This window comes from Nicotiana tomentosiformis, chromosome 5 (assembly GCF_000390325.3).
Source record: "Nicotiana tomentosiformis chromosome 5, ASM39032v3, whole genome shotgun sequence".
Lineage (NCBI taxonomy): Eukaryota > Viridiplantae > Streptophyta > Magnoliopsida > Solanales > Solanaceae > Nicotiana > Nicotiana tomentosiformis.
The window spans coordinates 18,692,284-18,717,352 of NC_090816.1; the positions used below are offsets into that span (position 1 = coordinate 18,692,284).

The following is a 25,069-nucleotide window of genomic DNA, read 5'->3' on the forward strand; positions in this document are numbered from 1 at the left end:
ACTATGTTTTTATCTTTCAGTTAATTCTAGTAGTAACTCTAGAGTTCTAAGCTGATATAGCATTTCTTTTAACAAAAATGGATTGGCTTTCATTAAATTTTAGATCAGTCTCCAGTACCAAGAAAAATAAAAAACTGCAATGTTTTCAGTATTCACATATAGAAGTTCACTAATCATCTAGCATTCCATTTTACCTTTTAAAATAAAAGCTTCCGCTGATTTTTTTCCAGAACCATGACTCATTATTGTGAATTTTAAATCATTTACACAAGATATATATATATTATTTACATCCAATTAATTAATTGGGATGTCGTTTAATGATTACGACAATAGGACATTAGAGTTCAAATTTCAGAAGCGAAAAAAAGTAATTTTATTTTCGATAGTTTAAGTCTTGATTGGTGAATTTACTTGTACATGTATTGATAGAAATATCAAATATTTGATAAATTAGTTGAGATGAATGTAAATTAATCCGAACAAGATCATAAAAAACAACATATATACCTTATCTATGTAAGTTGAAGCTTGTGTGACCAATAAGGATTGTGGTGGAGCGGCAAATATTCTTTCGTCCTTAACCAGATGTCTCGAGTTCGAGCTCTGGTATATAGCCGTCTTTATTAGGGAGCGGTCCCATTAGCAATACTCTCTCTCTGCCCCTGTTTGGCGCGAATCTGAATTTTATCGGACACCGAAAGAAAAGAAAAAAAAGGCTTGTGTAAAAAGGGAAGGATATGTGTCATGCTTTATTCTCTCTTTTTTTCTTTTTGGTTCATTTATCAAGTGTGAGTTTTTTCCTCCTTCAAAACGTAATACTTTAGTGTGTGTTATTGTACGTCGGTAGAAAGTTTCAAAAGCCCCTAATTCACACGCTATGTGAACAAGTCAACAGCCTTTAGAGGTTGGCTTTAATATTTTAGTAAGTATAAAACCTGACTTGCTAATACGCAGCACTGAATTCACCCTTTTAGCTGCTTGTACACATTCTCTTCTGTAAAAAGGAATTTTTAATTCAATGAAATTACGTGATGGTCAAGATAGCAAATCCAGAATTAGTAGTATCAGATTTTATTACAAAAATTGATACAGTAACTTAATGAACAAGTTACTAAATATGAATAATCACTAATTAAAAACCAAATCTCAAAGTTTCGCACAACTTATACAATAAATATATTAAACCTAAATTTACATATTATTATGATCTTTAAATTCATATATTACAAATTTTGAGAAATCTTGTTTCTAATTTCAAAATAGCTCAATCGTCCAAAAATAAGAGACAATTGCACTCCTTCTTGATAGGAACCATGTTATAAACAAAGTACTTTTAGAATTATATTACCTTCAAATATAAAGCAAATTTAACATAACACATTGATAATTAATTGGTTTATATAATTCGTTATATTTGTGAGGATTCACGTGCGAAAATACAAAACACATCCAATTAATTGAAGGTTGAATATACTTAGCTAAATATCACAAAACTAAATTCTAAATCTCCAATAATTGAGAAATAAAAAGCACAATTTTCAACCAAAAAAAAAGAATTTGACTATTACTATTTGTTAAGTCAAACATTTTAGTTTGACTATGATATTTTAAAAATAACTATGGATTATAGTAATTTGTGCAGATTCTTTATAAAGACACTTATTTTATATTCATCGATTATGTGTAAACATTGGTTGCCAATAAATTTTTATTGTACTACAAATTCTTCTATTTTGTCTTTAGTTTACAAAAGGGTACTCAGTTAAATAACGTAAAACTATCTCCACGTATCCGAACTGTAAAATTAGTAACTAATGCTTGTATAATTATATTAGGATAAACTGCTTATATCACATTCTAGGAATACGATCTTTCTTCACTCCTACGGGGACGCAAAATAGTTTGTGTATCAGATAATAACTCACCCTTTCTTATCCCTCTTTTTCTTTTTTTTCTTTTTTTTCTAATAAAATAAAGAAGATATTTATGTGCATGGATACATAATAATGTTCTCCTCTTTAGAATAAAGTATCAGTAGTAACTGAAAAAGCATGTAGCTCGCGGGAAACCCATTTTCGTCATTGCACACTACTTAGCGTAAACAAAACCTTCATTTCTTTCCCAATTTCCTCATTCTCTACTCTCACGACCTTTTCAAACACACAGTCTTATAACTCTTTCGCTCTCTTCATGTTTTTTTTTCCTTTCTCAAATTCCTTGTTTGAATTTTGTTGAAGGAAAAAAAAATTAAGGGTTTTGGTGATGGGGTTTTAATTCGATGGACTCATGTGTACCGTAAAACCCCCCGACTTCCAATGACGTCTAACGCCGGCGCCGTTAACAACCCCAAACGGAAGCTCGACGATTATGCCTCTGACGACTTAGTACCACCACCCTCCGCCGTCAGGATGAGAAAAGACCAATTTACCCTTACTTCCTTCACCGATGATTCCCGTCCACGTCATCACTCTCCGTCTTCATCCTCGACGCCTTCATCTTCATCGTCATCATCGATGACGCCGTCCTCATCTTCGCTGGCGTCATCCTCCGGCCGTCTTCAGTTCTTCGTCCGGTTATTATCCGGCGGCAACACTTTAGTGCTTCAAACCGAGTCAACTGACTCAGTGAAATCAGTTCACGAAAAAATTCAATTCATAACGGGAATACCGATAATCGAGCAGCGATTAATATACAGGGGGAAACAGTTACAGTGGGAGCAAACGCTAGTCGAATGCGAGGTCCAAAACGACGCCGGATTACAACTCGTCGGCCGAATGCGGAGCACGGGACATCCGCAAGCGTGGCAGCTGATCAACGACTTGGTTTCTCAAATTTTCGACCTCTGCAAAGGCCAAAACCCTAGGCCTTCGAGTCGTATAAAGACGAGGCTCACGGAGTTTCTCACGATGACGCCACGTAACGACGCTGAACAAGCCGCCGAACACCTCCAGATTTTCCTCTCCTCGTGTGCTCCCGCAGCTCTCGTAATGCTTTACATGTCTCAAGCGAAGGTAAACAAAGATACTGCTGATGAATCGATTCGTCAGTTTGTTAATTCGAGTAAGACTGTTTTGCCTAAACCTATATATATGCAATGTGCGCCTATAGTGTTAGAATTTTGTAAGTTGTTAAGTGGAGCTGCTGGTGTTGATGATTCGTTGTATGGCCTTTGTCGGAGTAGTTTAGGGGGTATAGTAGAGTCCGTTGGGATTTCGAGGTGGGAGAGTAATGGTAAGGATGTGATAGCATTGGTAGATATTTTCCCGTTCGTCCGCGAGCTAGGGGTTAAGTTATCACGTGCTTTGGATCCGAGTATGGAATCATTGAACGCCTTTATGGGGCCATCTTTGAATGATGTGCGTGATTTTACTGCTTTTATGCGTCCTGTCAGGAATGTGATAGGGGATCATGTAGCTATTTGTAGTCCGATCGCTTTCCCGTTGCAGGAGGAATGCGGCACCAGTGAAGGGGGAAGCAAAAGATATGGAATGCCGTATTACAGAGAGCAGATTAAATGTTTGCATGATATTTACTTTGATTTGCTGGAGAAACTGGAGCTGTGTTTGAAGAAAATGGAAGAACATTTTGTTGGGAAAGAGAAAGGAGAAGGTGAGCCCTTCGCACTTGGGTGGTCTCAGTATCTTGCAATTCTGAAGGAGATAAATGGTATTTCAAAGCTTTTTAAGGGCTCGGAGGACGAGTTTTGGAAAAAAATAATTCAAAGAAGGGTTTCGTTGTGTTTTCTGATTGTTAAATTTGCTAAAAGATCTGAAGATCATCGGTGGATACTGGAGCACAAGGAAGTAACTAATTTTGAGGCGAGGAGGCATTTGGCCATGATGATGCTTCCAGAAGTGAAGGACGAGTACGAGGAGCTTCATGAGATGCTCATTGACCGCTCACAGTTGCTATCAGAATCTTTTGAGTACATTGCACATGCAGATCCTGAGTCACTCCGTGGTGGCTTATTTATGGAATTCAAGAATGAAGAAGCTACGGGGCCTGGTGTCTTAAGGGAGTGGTTTTTCTTGGTATGTCAAGCAATCTTCAACCCTCAAAATGCTCTGTTTGTTGCTTGCCCAAATGACCGTAGAAGGTTTTTTCCAAATCCAAGTAAGCTTTTCTTGCCTTTGTTATTATTTCTTTGGCATTTTGTTCTATATGAACTCGCAAATTTAAACCTTTTGTTAGTATTTGACTTCAAAGTTTTATATGCTGAAAATACAATAAAATTTGAGACTTTCTTGACGTGGCATGGTGGATACTTTGTTTGTATTTGACATCGTTATCCGTAGCTCTAGCGGATTGAATGAATTGAATTTGCATTCCAAATGACAACCGAAAAATAGAAAAAAGCAAATTTCTTCACTTGTTTCATTTGGTCATTTGGTGTAAGCAAACCGCCATAGTTGATTTAGTCCTTTTTATATAAAAACTACCTGCCTCCGACACATCCTGATTCAGATTCTTCTCTTATTGCAAACCTGTCTCCTCTAGTTTCAAGGGCTATTAAGTATTCGCTTTACTTGTAATCATCATCTCATCGTATCTTTTTGAGTTATCAATATTTGTTGTTATCCCTTTTTATGTTTGTATAGTCCTTCTCCTCTATTCCCATCCTTGAGCCTATAGGTGAAGCTTCTCATCCAGGTTGGTAATAGGCTGTAAATGAGAAGATGTTTGCTTTATACTCTAATGGTACTCGAGAGTTGTTTCTCTACCCCTAGTGAAAATGTTGTTGGTTGTTGATTGGTGTTCACAATAATAGTTGGTCCAAATGCTCAGATTTATTTGCTTAAGGTACATTTGCTGTACTTTGATTTTTGAACTTGAGTTGGTATGTTTTCTCGGGGCTAAGATTACTTTGATCAGTCTCATATTGTTTATGCATTCTGTTTTTCATTGGCCTCTTCATTGTTTGGACATCAAGTATGCATTTTTTCATGAAATCTTAAGGATGAAGTATTCCTGGAGCAACTACCGGGTTTTGTTGCTCAGTGGGAATCTATGGTTTTGTATACAAGTTTTGTCAATCACTATATGGACTGAACCAGTCTATTCGAGTATGGTTTTGTATGTTTAGCACAATTATGCAAAAGTAACACAACTCATCTCTTTATTTTTCTGCTCAATTGGTACCCTGCTCGGAATCCGTGTATTTGCTTTGGTAATTTATATTGATGATATAGTTATGGCATGCAATAGTATTAATCAAGAGGTTAATGTTAAGTTGAAACATCTCTATCAGCACTTTTAGTCTAAGAACCTAGATAGATTGTGATAGTTCTTAAACATCTCTAGGATAGAAGGCTTCTACAGAAGATTGACACGTTCACATTTTTATAGACATTCAGTTGGATGCTGTGTTTCGGTTAGAAATTTGGTGTCTTTGAAGAAAAAGAAATAAAATACTATGGTTGTTAGCTCTAGCCTCTAGGATAGAGTAGAATATTGAGCCATGGTGGTGACAACTTGTGAAGTTATATACTCCCTCCGTTCCAGTTTATGTGAACCTATTTCCTTTTTGGTCCGTTCCAAAAAGAATGATCCTTTCTAAATTTGGAAACAATTTAGCTTAAACTTCCAATTCTACCCTTAATGAGAAGCTTTTATAACCACAAAAATACCCCGGACCCCTTTTTGACTTGTTTAGGACCACAAATTACAAAAGTCTTCATTTTTTCTTAAACCCCGTGCCCAGTCAAACAGGTTCACATAAATTGGAACGAAGGGAGTATATATATATATATATATTTTTTTTTGGATAAGATAAAGATTTTATTGAATGGTACCAAGATGGTACAGAAGATAACAAGGAAACAAAAAACAGCCTACTACAATCTTCTTCCTAACAACTCCAAGAAATCCATGTACTGATCTGAACTAACTAGTGGGCTTGATTTGCACCAAAGATGCAAATTTTGTAAACAAATACTCTTAATTCTAGCAATTGTAGTTCTCTGTCCTTCAAAGCAAGCCTTGTTCCTTTCGAGCCATATTGTCCATAAGATGCACAACGGGATAGTTCTCCATATTTGCTTTATCTCTTTTGATATCACCTGATGCTGCCAACCTACCATCAACCCCTTCACGTTCTGAGGCATCACCCATGCAATACCACAAATATTTAAGAATAACCCAGCATTCTCTAGAAAATCTGCAATGGAGGAACAAATGTTCAACTGTTTCTTGATCCTCTTGACACAGGTAGCAGCTGTTACGTTGGGAAAAACCTCTCTTCTGCAAGTTATTTTGAGTTAAGCATGCCTCCCAGGTGGCCACCCATCCAAAACATGCTACTTTCACAGGATCTTTTGTCTTCCATATCATCCTCCATGGCCAAGAAGTATCCCACTGTCCTGACTGCTTTATCAACATACTGTAGCAATTCTTGACTGAAAATTTCTTGTCTTTACTTGCCAGCCAGATTAGAGTATCCATCTTACTATGATCAATATAAACTGATCTCAATTGCTGAAGCATCTCGCAAAATTCTACTATTTCCCAATCATTCAAATTCCTTCGGAAGACAATCTGCCAACCAGAACTAGAATGAAAATCAGCAACAGTACCATTCTTATTTGTTGAGCAATTGAATAGAGTAGTAAATTTATTTTTAAAGCATTCATCCCCAACCCATATTGTGTGATAATCAAGTTGCACTCTATATTGCATCAAGTTTGACGTTCCATGAAAGGAAAAAACACAGAGAAATCTATTGTCTTTTTGTTGGAGAAGAGATACATCGGAAACATTGTTATTAAATTTGTAACATCAAATGAACGTCCTGTAGGAATATCCACCAAGTCCTTCGTCAGTCCACAAATTACTTATATATGTAAGAGTGAGGTAGAAATTTGGTGTCTTTGAAGAAACACCACGTTCTCAGTTGCTTCTTCATGCTTCTTTGGAATCCAGCAACCAAACTTCTCTTTCCTCACGTACTTTTATCTCATTCCACGTAATGCACATATGCCACTTAGCTATTATCTTCCCTTGTTTTGTCTTAGACCTTCATTCTCTTCGAGTGTTAATGTATTCTGCTCCAAATTTTATCTCCAAAGTACCTACATTATTTATTAACATACACTTAAGTATAAAACTTCATAATCAAGCTAAGTCGGGCATATACAACATAAAATACAATTAAAAAGCGGTAAAAATGTAGAGTAAATAATATCAAAACATATGAAAATATGCCCAACATCAATACTATATGAATGTAACCATTTGAATGGGAGTATTAGACCCCCCCAAGGCTTTGGTTTAGTGGTAAGAGCGCAACACGTAATATGTGGATTGGACGCACCTCACGAGTTTGAACCCTACTGCAGACAAGGCCTGGTAGTTAAGTGGAGTAGGGTAGAGATGTGGGCCCATTATGCACAGTGTTCGAATCGAGCACCACTGGCCTCGGCGATTTCTTGGTTATCAAAAAAAAGGAGAGACAGACTGACAGTCACCAAATGACAATTTTCAGCTTTCTCACACGAAGCTGGAAAATTGTGTGAGATGACCATACTGATCCTTATTTTGGGTTGCACTGCATATGGAGTACTTCCAAGGCATAGTATCATTTTTTTTCTGTTCAAGATGTGTGATTACTGGTTAGACAAGCTGAATATTTTCGTTAATAGTGAGTGTTTCCATTTATTTGGATGAACCTGCAGTGCATTTAATAGCTAGGTTCTGTTTGGAGCAATGTTTTTATTTTGCAAGACGATAGTAATGCTCTTGTTATTGGGACCTTATCTTCTTACTACATATTTTTATTGCAGCATCTAAGGTGGACCCTTTGCACCTTGAGTATTTTAGCTTCTCTGGCAGGGTAATTGCTTTGGCCTTAATGCATAAAATACAAGTTGGTGTTGTTTTTGATCGCGTGTTCTTTTTACAATTGTCGGGCAAGAATATTTCATTAGATGACATAAGGGATGCAGATCCATACTTGTATAGCAGCTGCAAGCAGATATTGGAGATGGATCCAGAGATGGTGGATCAAGATACTCTTGCTTTGACATTTGTTCGTGAAGTTGAAGAGTTAGGATCCAGGAAGGTTGTCGAGCTTTGCCCCAATGGGAGAAGTACTATGGTGACTAGTAAAAACAGGGAGCAGTATGTTGAGCTTCTTATTCAGCATCGCTTTGTCACATCCATTGCTGAGCAGGTAGCTCATTTTGCTCAAGGTTTTGCGGACATTATAACTACCTTAAGGCTCCAGAAATCCTTTTTCCAGAGCTTAGATCTTGAAGATCTTGACTGGATGCTCCATGGGAGCGAAACTGCTGTTTCTGTGGAAGACTGGAAAGCACATACTGATTACAATGGCTACAAAGAAAGTGATCCTCAAATATCTTGGTTTTGGAAGGTATTTCTTCTTCTTCTTTTTGATTCATATTGATATATTTCCGTTATTGAAGACTTCATTCTTTTTTTTTCATGTTCTTCTTTGTTCTGTTAATATTCAGTGCAGAAGCTTGATTGTTTACAAGGGTATCGCTCCAGGCAAAACCTATATTTTCTTCTACCTTTTCTCTTTTTCCCTTATTTATTTATTTATTTATTGGAGGAGGGAGGGTTGTCAGCTTAATTTTCTTTTCCAAAAAACTCTACCTTCCTAATAGTAAATGTCTTTTTTTTTTAGAGAGATTCTGAATCCAACGGACACTGTTGAAGGAGAAACCTTAAGGAAGAGTCCGTTTCACCTGTATGCCTATTCATATCGCTATATTTTTTCTCTTGAAACTGCAGCTGTTCATATTTGCTTTTGTTATTACTTTATTGTTAGGGTAAGATACAGGGACACCCTTGCTAGACCCGCTTAAGTTACAGATACCTAAGGTCTTTGTGAAATTATGTGGCACCCTTGTTAGACCCTTCAATTCACAAGTGTGCAAATGAATATGTTGTGACCTGTGTGTCCTTTGTGCTTTATGAAGAAGAAATTATAGGCTAGGAAAAAGAGCAAGAAAGACCTAACTTCAAAACAAATTAGTCCATCTTAAAACTTAATACTATACAAAAAGTGATGGGTACCTATATACCCAGATAAACTTAATTTTGAATGTGCAAATCTTTGAGTTAATATAGAGAATACAAGCTGTTATGTCTCCACTTATGTAAAAAAAGGTACTTCCATTAATTTCTTTTTTCCTTTTAATTTAAGGTCAGGTCAGGTCAGGATATGTTGAAAATAATATATGATTAAGGTTTAATTAGAGATGCTTGAAAAAGAAAAAACAGTTTTAGTTTCTAGAAGGGTATTGTTGGTGTAAATTCACATTTTCGTGTAATATCAACAGCTTTTAGCTAATTTTTGAATTTCTCATAGAGAGGTCAGAGGTGTGTGTAACAAAACTACAAGCTTAGTTGTTTTCCTGTAATTTTAATATTAAAGGAGAGATATGTCCAATTTGGGCAATCTAGAGGAGTTCTCGATATTTACATGATAAAGTACGGTTAAGTTATGATTTCTAAGCACTACGATATTCCCTATCTTGATACCCTTTTATTTGTCCTTGATGCCAGAGTATGAGAAGGTGGTGGAAAAAGAAGAAACAGTTCCATACATAATTGTTGTTGATCCTTAGTATCAACTGGAAATTTCCTTTTGAAAAGAATTTTTTTTTTTTGAGAATGGTAACATTTGTATAAATAAAAAATGCACTAAGGCAGTGCATAACCATATGTGCAGGGAATAGTAGATCAATCTTGGTCTACCTAATTACAAAAAGCCTAACATGTCTACCAGAGATTCTGTATCCTGTACAAGACTTTCTTTACACCAAAAATGAAATAGAAGAATACAATCCATCTTGACATCCTGAACGGATTTGTATCTGTTTTCAAAAACTCTTGAGTTTCTCTTCTTCCATACTGTCCACCATATGCATGCATGTATCAGTCTCCACCATGTCGTCTCCAGTGTTGTTCCAAGATTTTAGCAACTCAACAGTAGTAGCTGGCATAGACCATCTTAGCCCAACAATGTTAAGGAACAATTGCCACAGTTGACTTGTAATAGGGCAGTGAAGGAATAAGTGGTTGTACGTTTCCAATTCCCTGCCACATAAAAGACATCTAGAGCAAAGTTGGAATTCCTTCCTTTTCATGTTCTCTTGAGTTAAGCATGCTTCTCTTGCTACCAGCTATGTGAAACAAATCACCTTATAAGGAGCTTTAACTTTCCAGATACTCTTCCATGGCCAAGCATCTATTTGACGACCAGTGTTTGATAACAAAAGATAAGCTGCTTTGACAGTATACATCCCATTCTTACCATTGTTCCAGATAAGAGAATCTTCATGTTCTTTAAGACCTTGGAAAGCTTCCAAAGTTGTAAAAAACTCGACAATTCTCCCAAGCTCCCAATCATGCAGACCTCTTCTAAAATTGATGTTCCAACCATGTTGTCCCCAAGCTGCTTCCATTCTAAGATCTGGCACTATAGCAATGAAAAGAACTTTGTTGATGCATTTCTTAGATTTCCATATTCCTCGAGCTTAAGATGCTTTCAACTATGTTGTATGAGCGGAGTGCTGGCCAGTCAAGAACTCTCATGTCCAGAAGATGAAGGTGGCTGAGATGAGGATGCTGAGATGGATGTGTGGGCATACCAGGCTAGATAGAATTAGAAATGAAGTTATTCGGGACAAGGTGGGCGCGTGGCCTCTGTGGAGGACAAGATGCAGGAAGCAAGACTAAGATGGTTCGGACATGTGAAGAGGAGAGGCACAGATGCACCGGTGGGGAGGTGTAAGGGGTTGGTCTTGGAGGACCAACGGAGAGGTAGAGGTCGGCCGAAGAAGTATTAGGGAGAGGTAATTAGGAAAGATATGGCGTTGCTCCAGCTTACTGAGGACATGACCATGGATAGGAAGGTGTGGAGGTTGAGAATTAGGGTAGAGGGTTAGGTAGTCGAGCTTTGTCTTTGTTTTGTTACAATAGATTTAGTACAGTCGAGCTTTGTCTTTGTTTTGTTACAATAGATTTAGTACACTACTTAGTGTCTTTTTGTATTATCGCCTTCTGGAGTTCTGTTATTACTTGTGGTTGCCGTCGCTTCGGTTTTAATTGTACTAACTAGTGATAGTTGTGTGTTTTAGCTTGATTTTCCGATTGGTTTGCTTGTCATTGGCCCTTCCCTTTATCTTCCCTGAGCCAAGGGTCTACCGGAAACAATCTCTCTTCCTTTTTAAAGTTAGGGGTAAGGTCTGCGTACACACTACCCTCTCCAGACCCCAGTTGTGGGAATACACTGGGTTTGTTGTTGTTAAGATGCTTTCAACCGGAACCGTGGGTCCGTTTGGTTGGTTTGAATTTTGAGTTTGCAATAAGATAACCCATGCAAGAGAGTGCAAGTGACAGATTGTTTGCTCATTGCAACATTTATTTTACCTTTTCTTTGCCTTACCCCTTCCTTACCCCCCCCCCCCTCTTCCTCCTGTGATGAAGAATATATTTTATTTTTTGATGAAGTGATATCGTTAATGGCATCAAGTAAATGTGAATAGTACAATTTGTTAGCTCCATTAAGAATATTTATTCTGCCTATAACCTTCTATAGCCTGAAGTGGAAGGAATGGTAACAGAAGATTCATATAGCCACCCCAGTATAGTTTGGAGTTAATAATCTTCCTCAACCCTTGTGGAGACTGTAACTGGTTGGAGGTGCCTAAGAAAGTTTTGAAGGTCCTTGTGTTTCTTACTCTGTTTTAAGGATTTTTTAGTCATAAGGACATTATCTTCATTTTGAGAATGAGGATATTGTCTTGTTCTTTTTCCTTTTTTGGTTGGGTAGGGGGGTTGGAAGTTGAAACTTCTGAAGGACTTTATATTTCTATAGCCTAAAGTGAACGAAGGATTACAGAAGATTCATATAGCCAACTGGACTAGTTTGGGATTAATATTCTTCCGTGGCTCATGTAGAGAGCGTAACTCATTGGAGGTGCCAAAGAAAGTTTTGAATGGCTAGTCTGCTCTCGAGAGCTGACGATCACCACTATACCAACAAAAGGAGGACAACAGGACTAGACATGATTATTATACTTGGCAAAATAAAATTATATATATATACACGCACACACACACATATACTTGACAAAGTTTCTAAACAACAGATGATACTTCGAAGAGAAGATAAAGGAGCAAAATTCATGAAAAGAATTAATCGAATTGGCCAGTGTTGAAAGGAAGTCTTCTTTTAGAGGAAAAAGAAAAGAGGAAGTCTTCTGTGATCGCTCAATGCTTGGATAGATAGAAGAGAGAAGTAATTACTTTATAGAATTGGTTATCTTTTTCTTTTTTCCTGAAGGTCAGGGGTGACCAAATTTAGAGGCTAATTTTAGGCTATGGGCATGTTGCTGCCCTTGGCTCACACATTTCTCCACATTCTTAGGTGGACTAAGAATCAACAATGAAGAACCATTGGTTTCTGTGAAGAGCATCTTGCAGGTTAAAAAAATACTTTGATTCTGTATAGCAATTTATCTGCAAAAGCAACTATAAAAAGGTTTGTTCCGTTGTGCTGTTTGGAGAAGTTTGCAGTCCTTTTGATCTTCTATAGTCATCTATGGAGATTTTATTCCACCTCATCTCTCATTCTACGTAACTTAAGAAAGGATCTCTCGGTTGAGAGCTGCAAAGTGGTGTTTGAGTAGAATGCTAAACAAGTTGAACAGTGCCAAAAGATAAGTCTTCTTTGTCCTGCTTCAACAAGTCTAAAGTTTGAGCATACCCATGCCATTTAGAGCCACCCTTCTTTTGTATTTACTCACTCTGTTTCATTTAGATGAGACAGTTTGACTCGGAACGGAGTTTAAGAAAAAAAAGACTTTTGAAACTTGTGGTCTTAAAAGTTTAAGGGGGTAAAAGTTTTCTGGGGCCATGACATTTGTGTGGTTATAAAGCTTCTCATTAAGGGTAAAATAGGTAAAATGAAGAGTTTAAAGTTGAATTATTTTCAAATTTAGAAATGTGTCATTTATTTTGGAACAGACTAAAAGGAAAGTACCTCATCTAATTTGAAACGGAGGGAGTAGTAGTCTTGTGTCTTTGCGTTTCACTTGTGTGAATGTTAGTGAGGCAATAAGCTGTCCACTTGTATGTGTCTCTGAGTCCTTGGATTAATGCAATTTTTATGTAGAAGGCAGAGTTGGACAAAGCAAACGAACAGGTATCTGGTGGTCATTGGATATAAGTCCTGGATTACCTAGTTGTTCCTAAGGTGGACTTTGGAACTTGGTTGTTAGTTGGTACCACTTAGAATATTATGAGGATGAACCTTGGTTCATGAGATCTGATTCAATCCAATTTAAAGTTTGTTTTCTTTTGTTCCTGCAGATTGTTGGTTGCATGTCTGCCGAGCAGAGAAAGGTTCTCCTCTTCTTTTGGACTTCAATAAAGTATCTTCCAGTAGAGGGTTTCGGTGGTTTGGCTTCTAGGCTTTACATCTACAAAACCAGAGAGTCTTATGATCGCCTGCCTTCGTCACACACATGCTTCTACCGTCTATGCTTTCCTCCTTACCCATCCATGGATGTCATGCAAGATCGACTTCGCATTATAACCCAGGAGCATGTTGGTTGCAGCTTTGGTACATGGTGACATCTGTGATCTTCTGGGACCTGAAATCAACTGCACATAAGATATGTAATCAGCTTGTACATATGTATAGGATATGCTCCCATTTGGAACTTGACTGTGGTAAGGTTTTTTTGGCTGGTTTAAATGGCGGAAGGTTGTAGTTCTAGTTACCCCCCAAACCCAATTAACTTTATATAAGTATAGTATCTGTTAATAAAGAAAGCAAGAAGGGTCAAGTTTTTCTTTTAATTTCTAATTCTATTTCTTCCTTTTTTACTTCTTAGGCCTAGCCTCTGTTTCAGTTTCTTTCCTCACTCATTTCTACTCACGTGCGGGTGTTTATATTTGTAAATAATAGAGCTTACTTTCAATCTTTGTCATGCTAAAAAGAGCATGCCTTTGGAGCTGGTATTTTAGTATTCTCCTTTTAGTTAGGCAGCAAATGTACCATTTGTATTCAGTGCAATATTTCTGATAGTTATAGTCTTACAGACTTGCAAGCTGCGATTTGTTCGGCATCTCACTTCTGTTATGGTTGAAATCGTCAACTTGTATCTGATATGCCAGATACCCTCTAACTTAGTGGCATTCTTTCTGCCCCTCATTCGGAAAATTTCTGAAGAATGGTAATACCTTTTAGTGAAAATGAGCAAAAGTTGTACATATCAAACTCATTGATTGGGCAGTAATACAACATTGATTGTGAATTGAAAAGCCCGAAGCTAGTGGGATTGAGACATATACTCCATGTTCCATGAGAATAGTACGATAGATGTAGATATTGCACCGAATTAAAATAGGATGGTTGAAATAGGGAAGTGTTGCTGGAGTGTTATGTTAATAGATACATATAGGGAGGCTCTTGGGCTGCTAAAATACCCAACATATCGATGAGTGTTGCAGATATACAAATGCCAAGATGGTTGTGTAATCATACAAAATAATATTAAAAACTTCCACGTTCGGTAAAAGGTGCAAGTAGCATACAAGGAAGATAAAGCGAAAGGTTCTTGAGATGATATGATCATGTCTCGCATCAATTTCTAAATGTGGCAGTCTGTAGTTTTTATTTGTATTTTCTTATTTTCTGAATAATATTGGTCTGGTTGAGTTTAATTGGAGCGACATAATAAGTGAGAATTTATATAGTCGAACTTAACTTACTTGTGATTATACTAGTTTTTATTAATATTTTTTGGCGAAGGAGGGAGGGGGGAGAGGAGGTTTAACCATCCGGTTTCTGAAACTTATGTCCGTCAAGGAGGGCAAAACTTTCTCTGCAGAAATGTTCTCTATTCTTAGGATTAAAACCCGAGACTTTCGATTAAGGCTGATGGATCTCAATTGTTCCACCGCTCCCTTGATTGTGTATATTATAGTTAATCTAATGTACAAAGGTAGAAGGTTGCGAGTTAGCTAAGAAAATATTCTCGAAACTGTTAGATAACCTGAATCGAGTTGTTGTTTTCTAAAGACACATAACAGAGAAAAAGATATAGTAATCCTTTATTATTCAAAAGCAGAGATCAGATCTCCTCTCATCTTCTCTTACAACCATAAAACTTGACAACTGAATTCCCACAAACATAGCCAACTAGGTAGTAGTGATAATACTAATAGTAGTAGTAATAAAGTAGTAGTAAATATATAAACTTTAACTTAGAAAATGAAAATATCAAATACCATCCCATAATTGACCAACCATTGCACTATCCATTTTCACTCCTTATAAAAAGAGTGCATCAGTTTACTCTTCAGTTTTCTCCACTGGAACTTCTGTGGTAGCCTCTGCTGCAGCTGGAGCTTCAGTTGTCTCATCAACTTTTCCTTCTTCTGCCTCAGTCTTCACTTCAGCTAATTCTACTGCTGGAGTTTCAACTTCAGCAGCAGCTACTGTTTCCTCAGCTGCAGGTGTTTCTGTTTCTGCTTTTGCAGCTTCTTCAGCCACTGTCTCCTCTGCCACTGGAGCTTCTGCTTCTGCTTCTGCTTCTGTCGTTACTTCTTCAGCTACTGCATCCTCAGCAGCAGGGACTGCTTTCTCTTCAACTGGAACAGTCTCTTCTGCTGGTGCTGGTGTTGTTTCGGTCACAGTTTCCTCCGCCACATGTGTTGGGGCGGATTCGTTTGCCTTGGGTGCCTCTGGTGTAGTTTTCACCTCGACCTCAACTGGAGCAGTTCCTACTACTTCTAATGGGGCAGATTGAACCTTCATAACCAAAAACAATTAAAAAGAAAAAGAATGAAAGAAAGAAATATCTCAATGAATATGTAAGAGGCAAATTGCTATCAATTTCTGAAGTAAGATCATTGGTCAGGGGCGGAGCTATATGGTACAAATGAAAACTGAATCTGCTTTGTCGAAAAATTATAATATACAAAGGAACTAACTGTATACATAGATTGTTGAATTCCTTTGACATAAGGAAGTGTAGTGAGAAAGCTGATTCAGAAATTGCTTTAAGTTGCAAATTTGGATCGTAGGTATTAACATTCTTGCAATTTCAGCATATCCTTATCAAAATTTCTAACCTCGCCACACTGTCGTTGGTTGATCATCAAACTAAAGATCATATTGAATGAACAATCCAAAATGATGAAATGGGGTTACTCTTTTTTTATTATTATTTGAAAGCCAAGATTTGATTAATCAAGGTACTATTGATAATTGACATACTATTTTTTGAATTCTTGACGATTTAAATACACATATTCTAACAAAATTCGCCCGAAAAAAGAAAATAAAAACATGTAATCTCCAGGTTTAATTTTCATTATGAAATGGTTTAAAACCCCTTGTGCAAGTATGATCTATTATCTTGTTTTCTTTTTCACAACAATGATCATTAATTCCCACTAAACTTGATACCAAGATTAAAGGTTAACCGATCTGTTATATAGTCAGACATCTCTGTACAAGCCATACTTTATAACAATTTTTTACTATACCGGCTAAGTTTTCTTATATGTTTTCTATAAAAACACTTCACTATACTAAAAAAAAAAAAAATCGGAACAAACAAGATTATTACATAGAGGTATTGTAAAAGAATTGCTAGCTAGCTGATCTTCCTTAGAGTAAATAAACATTACGTTCTTATTTGAAAAAAACATGAAGAATAATCAATGCATAAATAACCAGGAAAATATACCTCAACACTGGCCATTGGAAATGGAGAAATAAACTTGAAACTAAGATGTGAAGAAAGGGTAAAGATGAAAAGGAGCAAAGGTGGCCAAAGTGCTTTGAATGTGAGACTGATGATGAAAAAAGATCAATTGAGGGCTATTTATAGGGAAGTAAAATGTATTGTATTAATTAAATTAATATAATAAAAGGAGAAGAATCTTGAGGGATATACAAATTGACATCTCACATCGATGACATAAAAGGTGGGACAAAATAGGCAGGTCTAGTTGTAAATATATTTATGCTTTACTATATCTTTAAAAGTATTAAAACAAATCAATAATACTTGGTTTCGACTTTTTAAAAATATTTAAGATGTGCAGATATTATTGAATAGTTGATCCATTTATCTCAAAATTATTCTATTTTCTTCCTTACAAGTAGACATGATACGGTGATACTAATCGGTTAAGACTTTATAATATTACTCTTTGATTGTTTTGATATAGAAAAGATTATAGCTTGTACCACTATTGAGAATGGTTGATGTAATATTTATGTGTATATTAATTGTGTAGATTTAGTTGTGTAGTTGATTAGTCAATATTGGTCAATGTAATTGTATTAGTTAGAATGATAGTTTTATAATTAGGATATTTTTCTATCTCTTACACTCTTACATACGTGTATATATACACTTTACAGAAAGGAAAATTACACAGAGTTCATTTCCCCAATTCCTCTGTCATCTAGAACCTTCTCTCAAGAGCTCAGCTTGGTTCATCAATGGAGATACTTCGATGATTCTGATCTCCAACTTCGACATAGTATCAGAGCTTAACTCGTAATTTTCGATCTACATCTAATTCGTCTTCTCTTCTTTTCTTCATTGTTTTCACCCGATTAGAAATCGCAAATCGGAAGTTCTCAGTTCGTAATTTCGTTTGGGAATCATTGGTTCACACACGCTCAATCGTCAATTGACTCGAATTTCTGACATTTTATGCTTCAATCCATGGCTAGAGACAAGGATACTCAGAATACCACCACAATTTTGGATTCGACCAACCCGCTATACATGCCCCCATCGAAAAGTGTTGGGACTGTACTGGTACCGATGGCATTTGACGGCACCGGCTATAGATCCTGGAGGAGAGGCGTTCTTAGAGCTCTCTCTGTGAAAAACAAAGTCGGGTGCATCATAAGAAAGGGTAAGAAACCTAATGCTGGAGAAGCAATCTACGATCAATGGGCACGATGCGATGATATGGTGACATCGTGGATTCTGAACTCACTCTCAAAGGATTTGACTGACAGTCTACAATACGTGAATAATGCAAAGGAGTTATGGCAAGAGCTTTAGGACAAGTATGATCAAACGAATGGGGCAAAACTTTACCAATGGCAAAAGAAAATCAACGACCTAAATCAAGAAACCCTAGATATAACTGGATACTACACAAAAAATGAAGAAGCTCTAAGAGGAGCTCAATACCTTGAATGCACACGCACAATGTGGTTGTCAATGTACCTGTGGTGCCAAAGCAAATATGCACAAGGCAGAGCAAGATCGAAGGTTAATTCAGTTTCTAATGGGACCCAATAAAGTCTACACAGTCATTAGGGGAAGCCTTCTAATGATAAATCCCCTGCCTAGCATCGCACATGCATTTTCCATCCTCATTCAGGAGGAGAAACAGAGAGAAGTTAGGCCAAGTAGTCGCCTAGTCATGGAATCCACTTCTTTGAATATGAATGGATCGGGAAACAACAAATTCAAAATCAGTTATACTCCACAAGGCAATACTGCAGGACAAAACTCTTATAAACCTACATTTTTCCCTAATAGATCTAAATTGTATTGTGATTACTGCAAAAAGCCAGGGCACACCAGAGAAAAGTGCTATAGGCTACATGGATTTCCACAAGATTTCAAGTTTACAAAGTGAAGAAACATAGGATTTGCTGCCAATGTCCATGGTCAGTGTGAAGAGATGCAAGCTTGCAACAGTGGAGATGCTGATAGTAGGAACCATAACCAAAATCTTCAGAACCTGACGAAGGAACAATACAACCAGTTGCTGAGTTTGCTGGAGAACTTTAAGGCCAACAGTGCAGGGGAAAACTCAAACATCATCATCAGTGGAGCTGTGAACTTTGCAGGTATTCTAACTTGCTCTACTTATAAAGAGATAGTTGAAACAACCACATGTAAATGTTCAAAATCAATTGTTGACCTATGGATTTTGGACAGTAGAGCTTCAAACTATATGACATATAGAAAGTCTTTTCTCACTAATATTAGAACCCTACCTTATCCCTTCCTTGTCACCTTACCTAATGGATATAGGGTGAATGTGACAGAAATTGGTGATGCCTTTCTTAGTCATAGACTAACTCTGGTTAGAGTCTTGTATGTACCTAACTTCAAATACAATCTTATTTCAATCCACTTATTAACAGTGCATCTTAATTGCAAGGTTAATTTCAACAAATATCTTTCTTTAATGGAGGACCTTTTAATGTATAGGCCTCTGGAGATTGGTAAGGCAAGGAATGAGTTGTATTTTCTTTGTTCGAAGTGTCACAATTGTTCAGAGTTGAGTCTACCCACTACTTCAATTTCTAGTTTGCCTCATTCATGTTTTTCCATTCCTGATAATAATGCTAGCAAGAAAAAGGATCAAGTTAATCCATTTCATTCATTGTCAACTGTAAATGAGTCATCTCATCCATTCAGTAATGTAAATAGTATCCACTTATGCAATAAAACTGATCATTTTTACTGTGAATTCCTCTCTTATATGTTCTACATCTTCTGAAAATAGTGTTGACTACTTGTGTCATAATAGACTAGGTCATGTACCTTTTGTAAAAATGAGGAAAATATCTACTATACCAGCTAATTTTTCCCCTAAACAACCCTTTATTTGTTCAATCTGCCCTATGGCCAGACATACAAGGTTACCATTGCCTGAGAGGACCACTTCATCCACCAAAATTCTTGAATTACTCCATGTAGACCTATGGGGGCCCTACCATATACTCACACATGATAATTACAGATACTTCCTCACCATGGTTGATGATTTTAGTAAGTCAACCTGGACTCACCTCTTAAACTGCAAAAGCAACACATTTCATACCATTAAAGTTTTTGTCTATGATTAAAAATCAGCTTGGTACCTCAGCTAAGACCATTAGATCTGATAATGGTCTAGAATTTGTCAACAATGAAACCATGACATACTTCCAAGGAAAAAGCATAGTACATCAGAAATCTTATCCATACACACCACAACAAAATGGTGTGGTGGAGAAAAAATACAAATACCTACTTGAAACAACAAGGGCCTTACTTTACCAGTCTAAACTACTTGTAAGGTATTGGGGGAGTGCATTCTAGCAGCCACCTGTCTGATAAACAGGCTCCCATCCACTATTCTTAATAACAAAAGCCCTTTTGAACTCTTGTACAACAAAAAGCCCAAATATTCACAACTTAAGAGTTTTGATTGCTTGTGCTACCCTTGTACACTAAAGACTTACAAAAACAAGTTTGAACCAAGAGCCACACCCCATGTGTTTGTAGGTTATCCCTTTGGTACAAAGAGTTACAAGGTCCTAGACTTGGCCACAAAGAGAATACATATATCTAGAGATGTAGTATTCTATGAAAATATTTTTCCTTTTGCAGTTTCACCAAAACACTCCAGCTTTCCTTCTGTATTGCATCTGATGAATTCTAATCCATATTGTTCCCATTCTACTTCTGGGACTTCAAATGATTGTAGCATATACGATAAGTGTAGCGACCCGACCGGTTATTTTGAGTATTACAACCATGTTTCCCTATTTACTACTTAATTTATGCTTTACAATTGTTATGTGACTCGCCAGGGTAATTGGTTTGGGTCCGGTAAGGTTTTGGAATGAATTGGAACACTTAGTTCCAAGATTTAAAGCTTAGGTTAAAATAGTGACCGGATGTCGACTTATGTGTGAACGACCCCGGAATAGAGTTTTATTATTCCAATAGCTCCGTATGGTGATTTTGAACTTAGGAGCGTGTCCGAAAAATTATTTGGAAGCTCATAGCTAAATTAGGCTTGAAATGGCTAAAATAGAAATTTAAGTTTGGAAGTTTGACCGGGGAGTTGATTTTTTGATATCGGGGACGGAATCCAATTCTGAAAATTAAAATACCTCCGTTATGTTATTTATGACTGGTGTGCAAAATTTGAGGTCAATCGGACTTGATTTGATAGGTTTCGGTGTTTAATGTAGAATTTAGAAAATTTTAGTTTCATTAAGCTTGAATTGGGGTATGATTCATGGTTTTAGCATTGTTTGAGGTTATTTGAGGGTTCGACTAAGTTTGTATAATATTTTGGGACTTGATGGTATGTTTAGTTGAGGTCCGGGGGCCTCGGATGAGTTTTGGATGGTTAACGGAATGAATTTTGAACTTGAAACTTGGCTAGAATTTTCTCATGCCCGTGTCTGGTTTCCTTCTTCGCATTTGCGAGTGGGTTCTCGAGTTTGCAAAGGGGAACTTGAGGCAGGCAAGATTTGCTCTTCGCGTTCGCGAGAGGGGTATCGTGTTCATGAAGAGGAGCTGGGGGCAGGCGAGGTTGTTCATCGCGTTCGCGAAAGGGAAAATAGCTATTGTGGATTTTTGCCTTCGCGTTTGCGAAGGTTCGCCCGGTAAAGCATCATGTTCACGAGCTGTGTCTCGCATTCACTAAGGGAAATGTTAGGACAGCACAACTTTGTGTTTCGCGAATGCGAGGGACCTGTCGTATTTGCGAAGAATGAATGCCTGGACAAAATGTTTAAGTTCTGGAAAATGGGACTTCTTGTTGACGGATTGGAGCTCGAGAAGAGGCGATTTTTGGGAGATTATCAAGAAAAATAACGGGGTAAGTGTTCTTAACTCATTATTGGTCAAATTACCCGAATTCATGGTTGTTTTTAACATTTAATGGGTGATTTAAGTTAGAAAGTTTAGAAAACACTCTTGGTTTAATTTGAAGATATGAGGGTCGAGTTGATGTCGGAAATAGGTAAAATTGGTATGGTTAGACTCGTAGTTGAATGAGCTTTTAGATTGTGTAATTTTTGTCGGGTTCCAAGATGTGGGCCCCACGGGCAATTTTTGGGTGAAATTTCGGATTTTGATGAAAAATTTGTATTTTCGTATGAAATTAATTCCTATAATTTTTATTGACTGAATCAGATTATTTGTGGCTATATTCGAGGCATTTAGAGGCCGATTCGTGAGGCAAAGGCATTGCCGAATAAAGAATTACATGGTTTGAGGTAAGTAACAGTTCTAAATTTGGTCCTGAGGGTACGAAACCCCGGATTATGTGTTATGTAATTATTTTTGAGGTGACATACATGCTAGGTGACAGGCGTGTGGGCGTGCACCGTAGGATTTGTGACTTGGTCAATTCCATGAAACTGTGTAGTTGAATAATCTGTTGATATCCGTACAATTTTCTACGTATTTAGAGAAATTAATCTATAAATCATGTTTAAACTATGTGTTGACATTGTTGGGATCCATATAGGTCATGTACATGTTGAATTATCTGCTAAATTGCAGTTTCATACCCAGTCGCGATTTTTACTCGTATATTACATCTCAGTCTCTCTTATTCATTATTGATGCATCATATCATTGTTGTTGGGCTGCTTATCATGATTTTTGAGAGTCCGAGAGACTAGAGAGGTTGATGACTGAGTGAGGCTGAGGGCCTAATTATGAGGATATTTATGGGATCGGGTTGCATGCCGCAACATGTTTCATTGATTTATGCCATGATTGGCTTGTTATAGCGCTTGGGCTGAAGGAGCCCCTCCGGAGTCTGTACACACCCCCAGTGAGCACATGTACCTACTGAGTGCGAGTGCCAAGTGCTGAGTGATTGAGAGGAAAGAGTGACTGTGAGGAAAGATTGATTGTGAGGTTGGAGTGAATGGGAGGTCTGAGTGACTGTTTGTCACGACCCAAACCGATGGGCCGCGATGGATGCCCGAGTCCTACCTATCGAACACCCGTAAGCATGCGTCTAAGATATAAACATGATTAGTGTACGTGCGGAAAACCTGTCCAAAAGATATATATACATAAACATACGAAATACAGTGGGGCGAGCCGGCAAGGCTGCTATAGACAACTATATATCCAAAACTGGAAGTCGGCGAGGCCACATACTATGCAACTATACATACTATCTACAAACCTCTAATAGAATATACAATTGTACAAGGACGGGATTTGTCCACGTCATACCCATACATGTATACAAGCATATCATACCAAAATCAAAAGCAGCTCCGGATCAAATGGAGCACGCCAACTCTCGCTGATCAAGGATCCTAAGAAGGGGGACCATCGGCTTGTCTACCTGCACCTGCAGGCATGAAACGCAGGCCTCGGGAAATAGGGCGTCAGTACGAATAATGTACTGAGTATGTAAGGCATAAAAATCAGCACATAAAAGACATAGATGAAACATGGAATAAAAAATTCCGCCTGTAAATCTAAATAACTTTGTAAATCCTGAAACATTTATAATGTCATGCACGTGCGTATAAATGTCGTGTCATGCATAGGTATAGGTGTACACAATATCATCAAGCCTCTGAGGGAATCCTATCATCTCATCTCGGCCACTGTGGGCAAAATCATCATCATATACCAACTGATCAGGTGGTGGTGTGTATATAACGCCGTAACCTTTTCCCATATCCCATTTACATATATACACGTATATAATGCCATCTGGTCATGGGTCAATGTAAATGAATGCAATGCATGATAAGTAATTCAATAAAATCTTTCGGAGTGTCATAAGACCATTATGCCTCTGATTAATATTATGAAATAGACGTTATCAACTTACGTATTTTCTAAGACCCATGAACGGATGATAGAATAATATGACACATGGGGAATCAAGAAAATATGTATCTCTATTTTTTCTATGAATAGAGTCATTTATGGAAATTGCGCATTTGCTCGTTTCGTTTGTGTCGTATAGATCATGCCAAAAGAAAGAAGGGATAGCCTTAACATACCTGAGTCGATTCTCTTGACAATCCTCTAACACACGTTAATTGCGACAAAACACAGAATAAGTTGTATGAAAAGCTCGAAGCAATAATGTTGCTTATGCAAAGACCATCTTGGCTGAAACTTTTCCTTAAGTGATTGGAATTAACGTAACTATGAAATGGGAAGCTTGACTGAAGCTCTTAGAAATAACGTTACTACTGTATGGAAAGCTCTTGGAAAGCTTGATTGAAGTTCTTTCATAAGAGATTATAATTGTTATCCTTAACTTTTTAGGTGGCCCCACATAATTAAGCTTGGTGTCACATTTCTTTCTTAGAGTGTGACACCTTGAAACCTTTATTACTTAGTCATTAAAAGGAAAGGGATGCTTGCCACGTTGGGGGAAGGGGTTAAATCTTATCCCACTCTTTAATTAATTACTCAATAATTAATCAATTACCCACATAATTTAAAAATTACCCCAAATTACTTAAAATACTACTCACTTTTAATACACTTTATGTACCCTCTTGTCATGGTCATGGGGTACCTTGTGTGGCACTAGTCTATAAACACCGGATATTATGGCTCAGATCGTATTATATCCCAAATTGATCACCTTCGACGAAACTCATTTTCTTTGATTCGTTTACCCTTTAACCTTCACGACACTTATTTATTGCTCGTTATACATAGCATAAATGTGTATAACCTCAAGATAATCTCATCCCCGAGTCTACATCGATTAACTGAAGACGAAACTTTAATGTACGAAAACGCGAGATGTAACATCCTTCCCCATTAGAAACATTCGTCCTCGAATGTTTAACTTCCCGGGATCTATATAACTCTTGCAAAGTTGCCATTGTAACAATACTACTACCAACTCTTCCTGTAGAAACTCAATAATTCAACGCCACATAGGACCACAATCATCAATAACGACAATGGCCTCACACGACCAATGAAAATAAAGGTTGTGATGTCTCAATCGGATCCTTCTTTGGAAGAGGAAATTAGTGAGGATATCTAGACTCAATGTCTTCTTCATTTTCCCAAGTTATTTCTTCCACTTTATTGTTTCTCCAAAGTACTTTCATCTATGTCTTTAGTCCTCAACCTCCGAACTTGTCTATCCAGTATAGCCATGGGAGATTTCTCATATAATAGCTACTCTGTGACCTAAACATCGTCAACTGATACGATGCTGGAAGGATCTTCGATATATTCACAAAGCATAGACACACGAAATACTGGATGTACAGACTCCAAGTCCGAAGGCAAGTCTA

The 25,069-nt window shown here is 37.3% G+C and overlaps 3 protein-coding genes across 4 annotated transcripts; 2 read left to right on the forward strand and 1 right to left on the reverse strand.

Annotated features, from left to right (window-relative positions):
* The first annotated feature begins 2,113 nt into the window (after nt 1-2,113).
* On the forward strand, nt 2,114-13,836 carry LOC104116509 (E3 ubiquitin-protein ligase UPL5). 2 transcript variants are annotated; one of them, XM_018777777.3, is made up of 4 exons: nt 2,114-4,116; nt 7,782-8,371; nt 8,648-8,710; nt 13,345-13,482. In XM_018777777.3, the coding sequence occupies exons 1-3, from the start codon at nt 2,319-2,321 to the stop codon at nt 8,675-8,677; spliced, it is 2,418 nt and encodes an 805-aa protein (XP_018633293.1). In that variant the 5' UTR covers nt 2,114-2,318; the 3' UTR covers nt 8,678-8,710; nt 13,345-13,482. The 2 variants fall into 2 exon arrangements, with proteins under 2 accessions (XP_018633293.1, XP_009625673.1); XM_009627378.4 differs by lacking the exon at nt 8,648-8,710 and having other exon boundaries at nt 2,118-4,116; nt 13,345-13,836.
* Nucleotides 13,837-15,071: 1,235 nt separating this feature from the next.
* Nucleotides 15,072-16,878, reverse strand: LOC104116508 (induced stolen tip protein TUB8-like). The gene is made up of 2 exons (XM_009627377.4): nt 16,737-16,878; nt 15,072-15,793 (listed from the first exon to the last, which is right to left on the reverse strand). The coding sequence occupies exons 1-2, from the start codon at nt 16,749-16,751 to the stop codon at nt 15,335-15,337; spliced, it is 474 nt and encodes a 157-aa protein (XP_009625672.1). The 5' UTR covers nt 16,752-16,878; the 3' UTR covers nt 15,072-15,334.
* Nucleotides 16,879-17,729: 851 nt separating this feature from the next.
* Nucleotides 17,730-18,077, forward strand: LOC138891984 (uncharacterized). The gene has a single exon (XM_070175674.1). It carries the CDS (start codon nt 17,730-17,732, stop codon nt 18,075-18,077), a length of 348 nt encoding a protein of 115 aa, XP_070031775.1.
* The last annotated feature ends 6,992 nt before the right edge of the window (nt 18,078-25,069 follow it).

Excerpts from the sequence above, each read along its gene's own strand:
- LOC104116509 (XM_009627378.4), top strand. The coding sequence starts at position 2,319 with ATGACGTCTAACGCCGGCGCCGTTAACAACCCCAAACGGAAGCTCGAC. Across the intron at positions 4,117-7,781 it reads AAGGTTTTTTCCAAATCCAA|CATCTAAGGTGGACCCTTTG; the intron begins GTAAGCTTTTCT and ends TTTTTATTGCAG. Across the intron at positions 8,372-13,344 it reads AAATATCTTGGTTTTGGAAG|ATTGTTGGTTGCATGTCTGC; the intron begins GTATTTCTTCTT and ends TTGTTCCTGCAG.
- LOC138891984 (XM_070175674.1), top strand. The coding sequence starts at position 17,730 with ATGGCTAGAGACAAGGATACTCAGAATACCACCACAATTTTGGATTCG.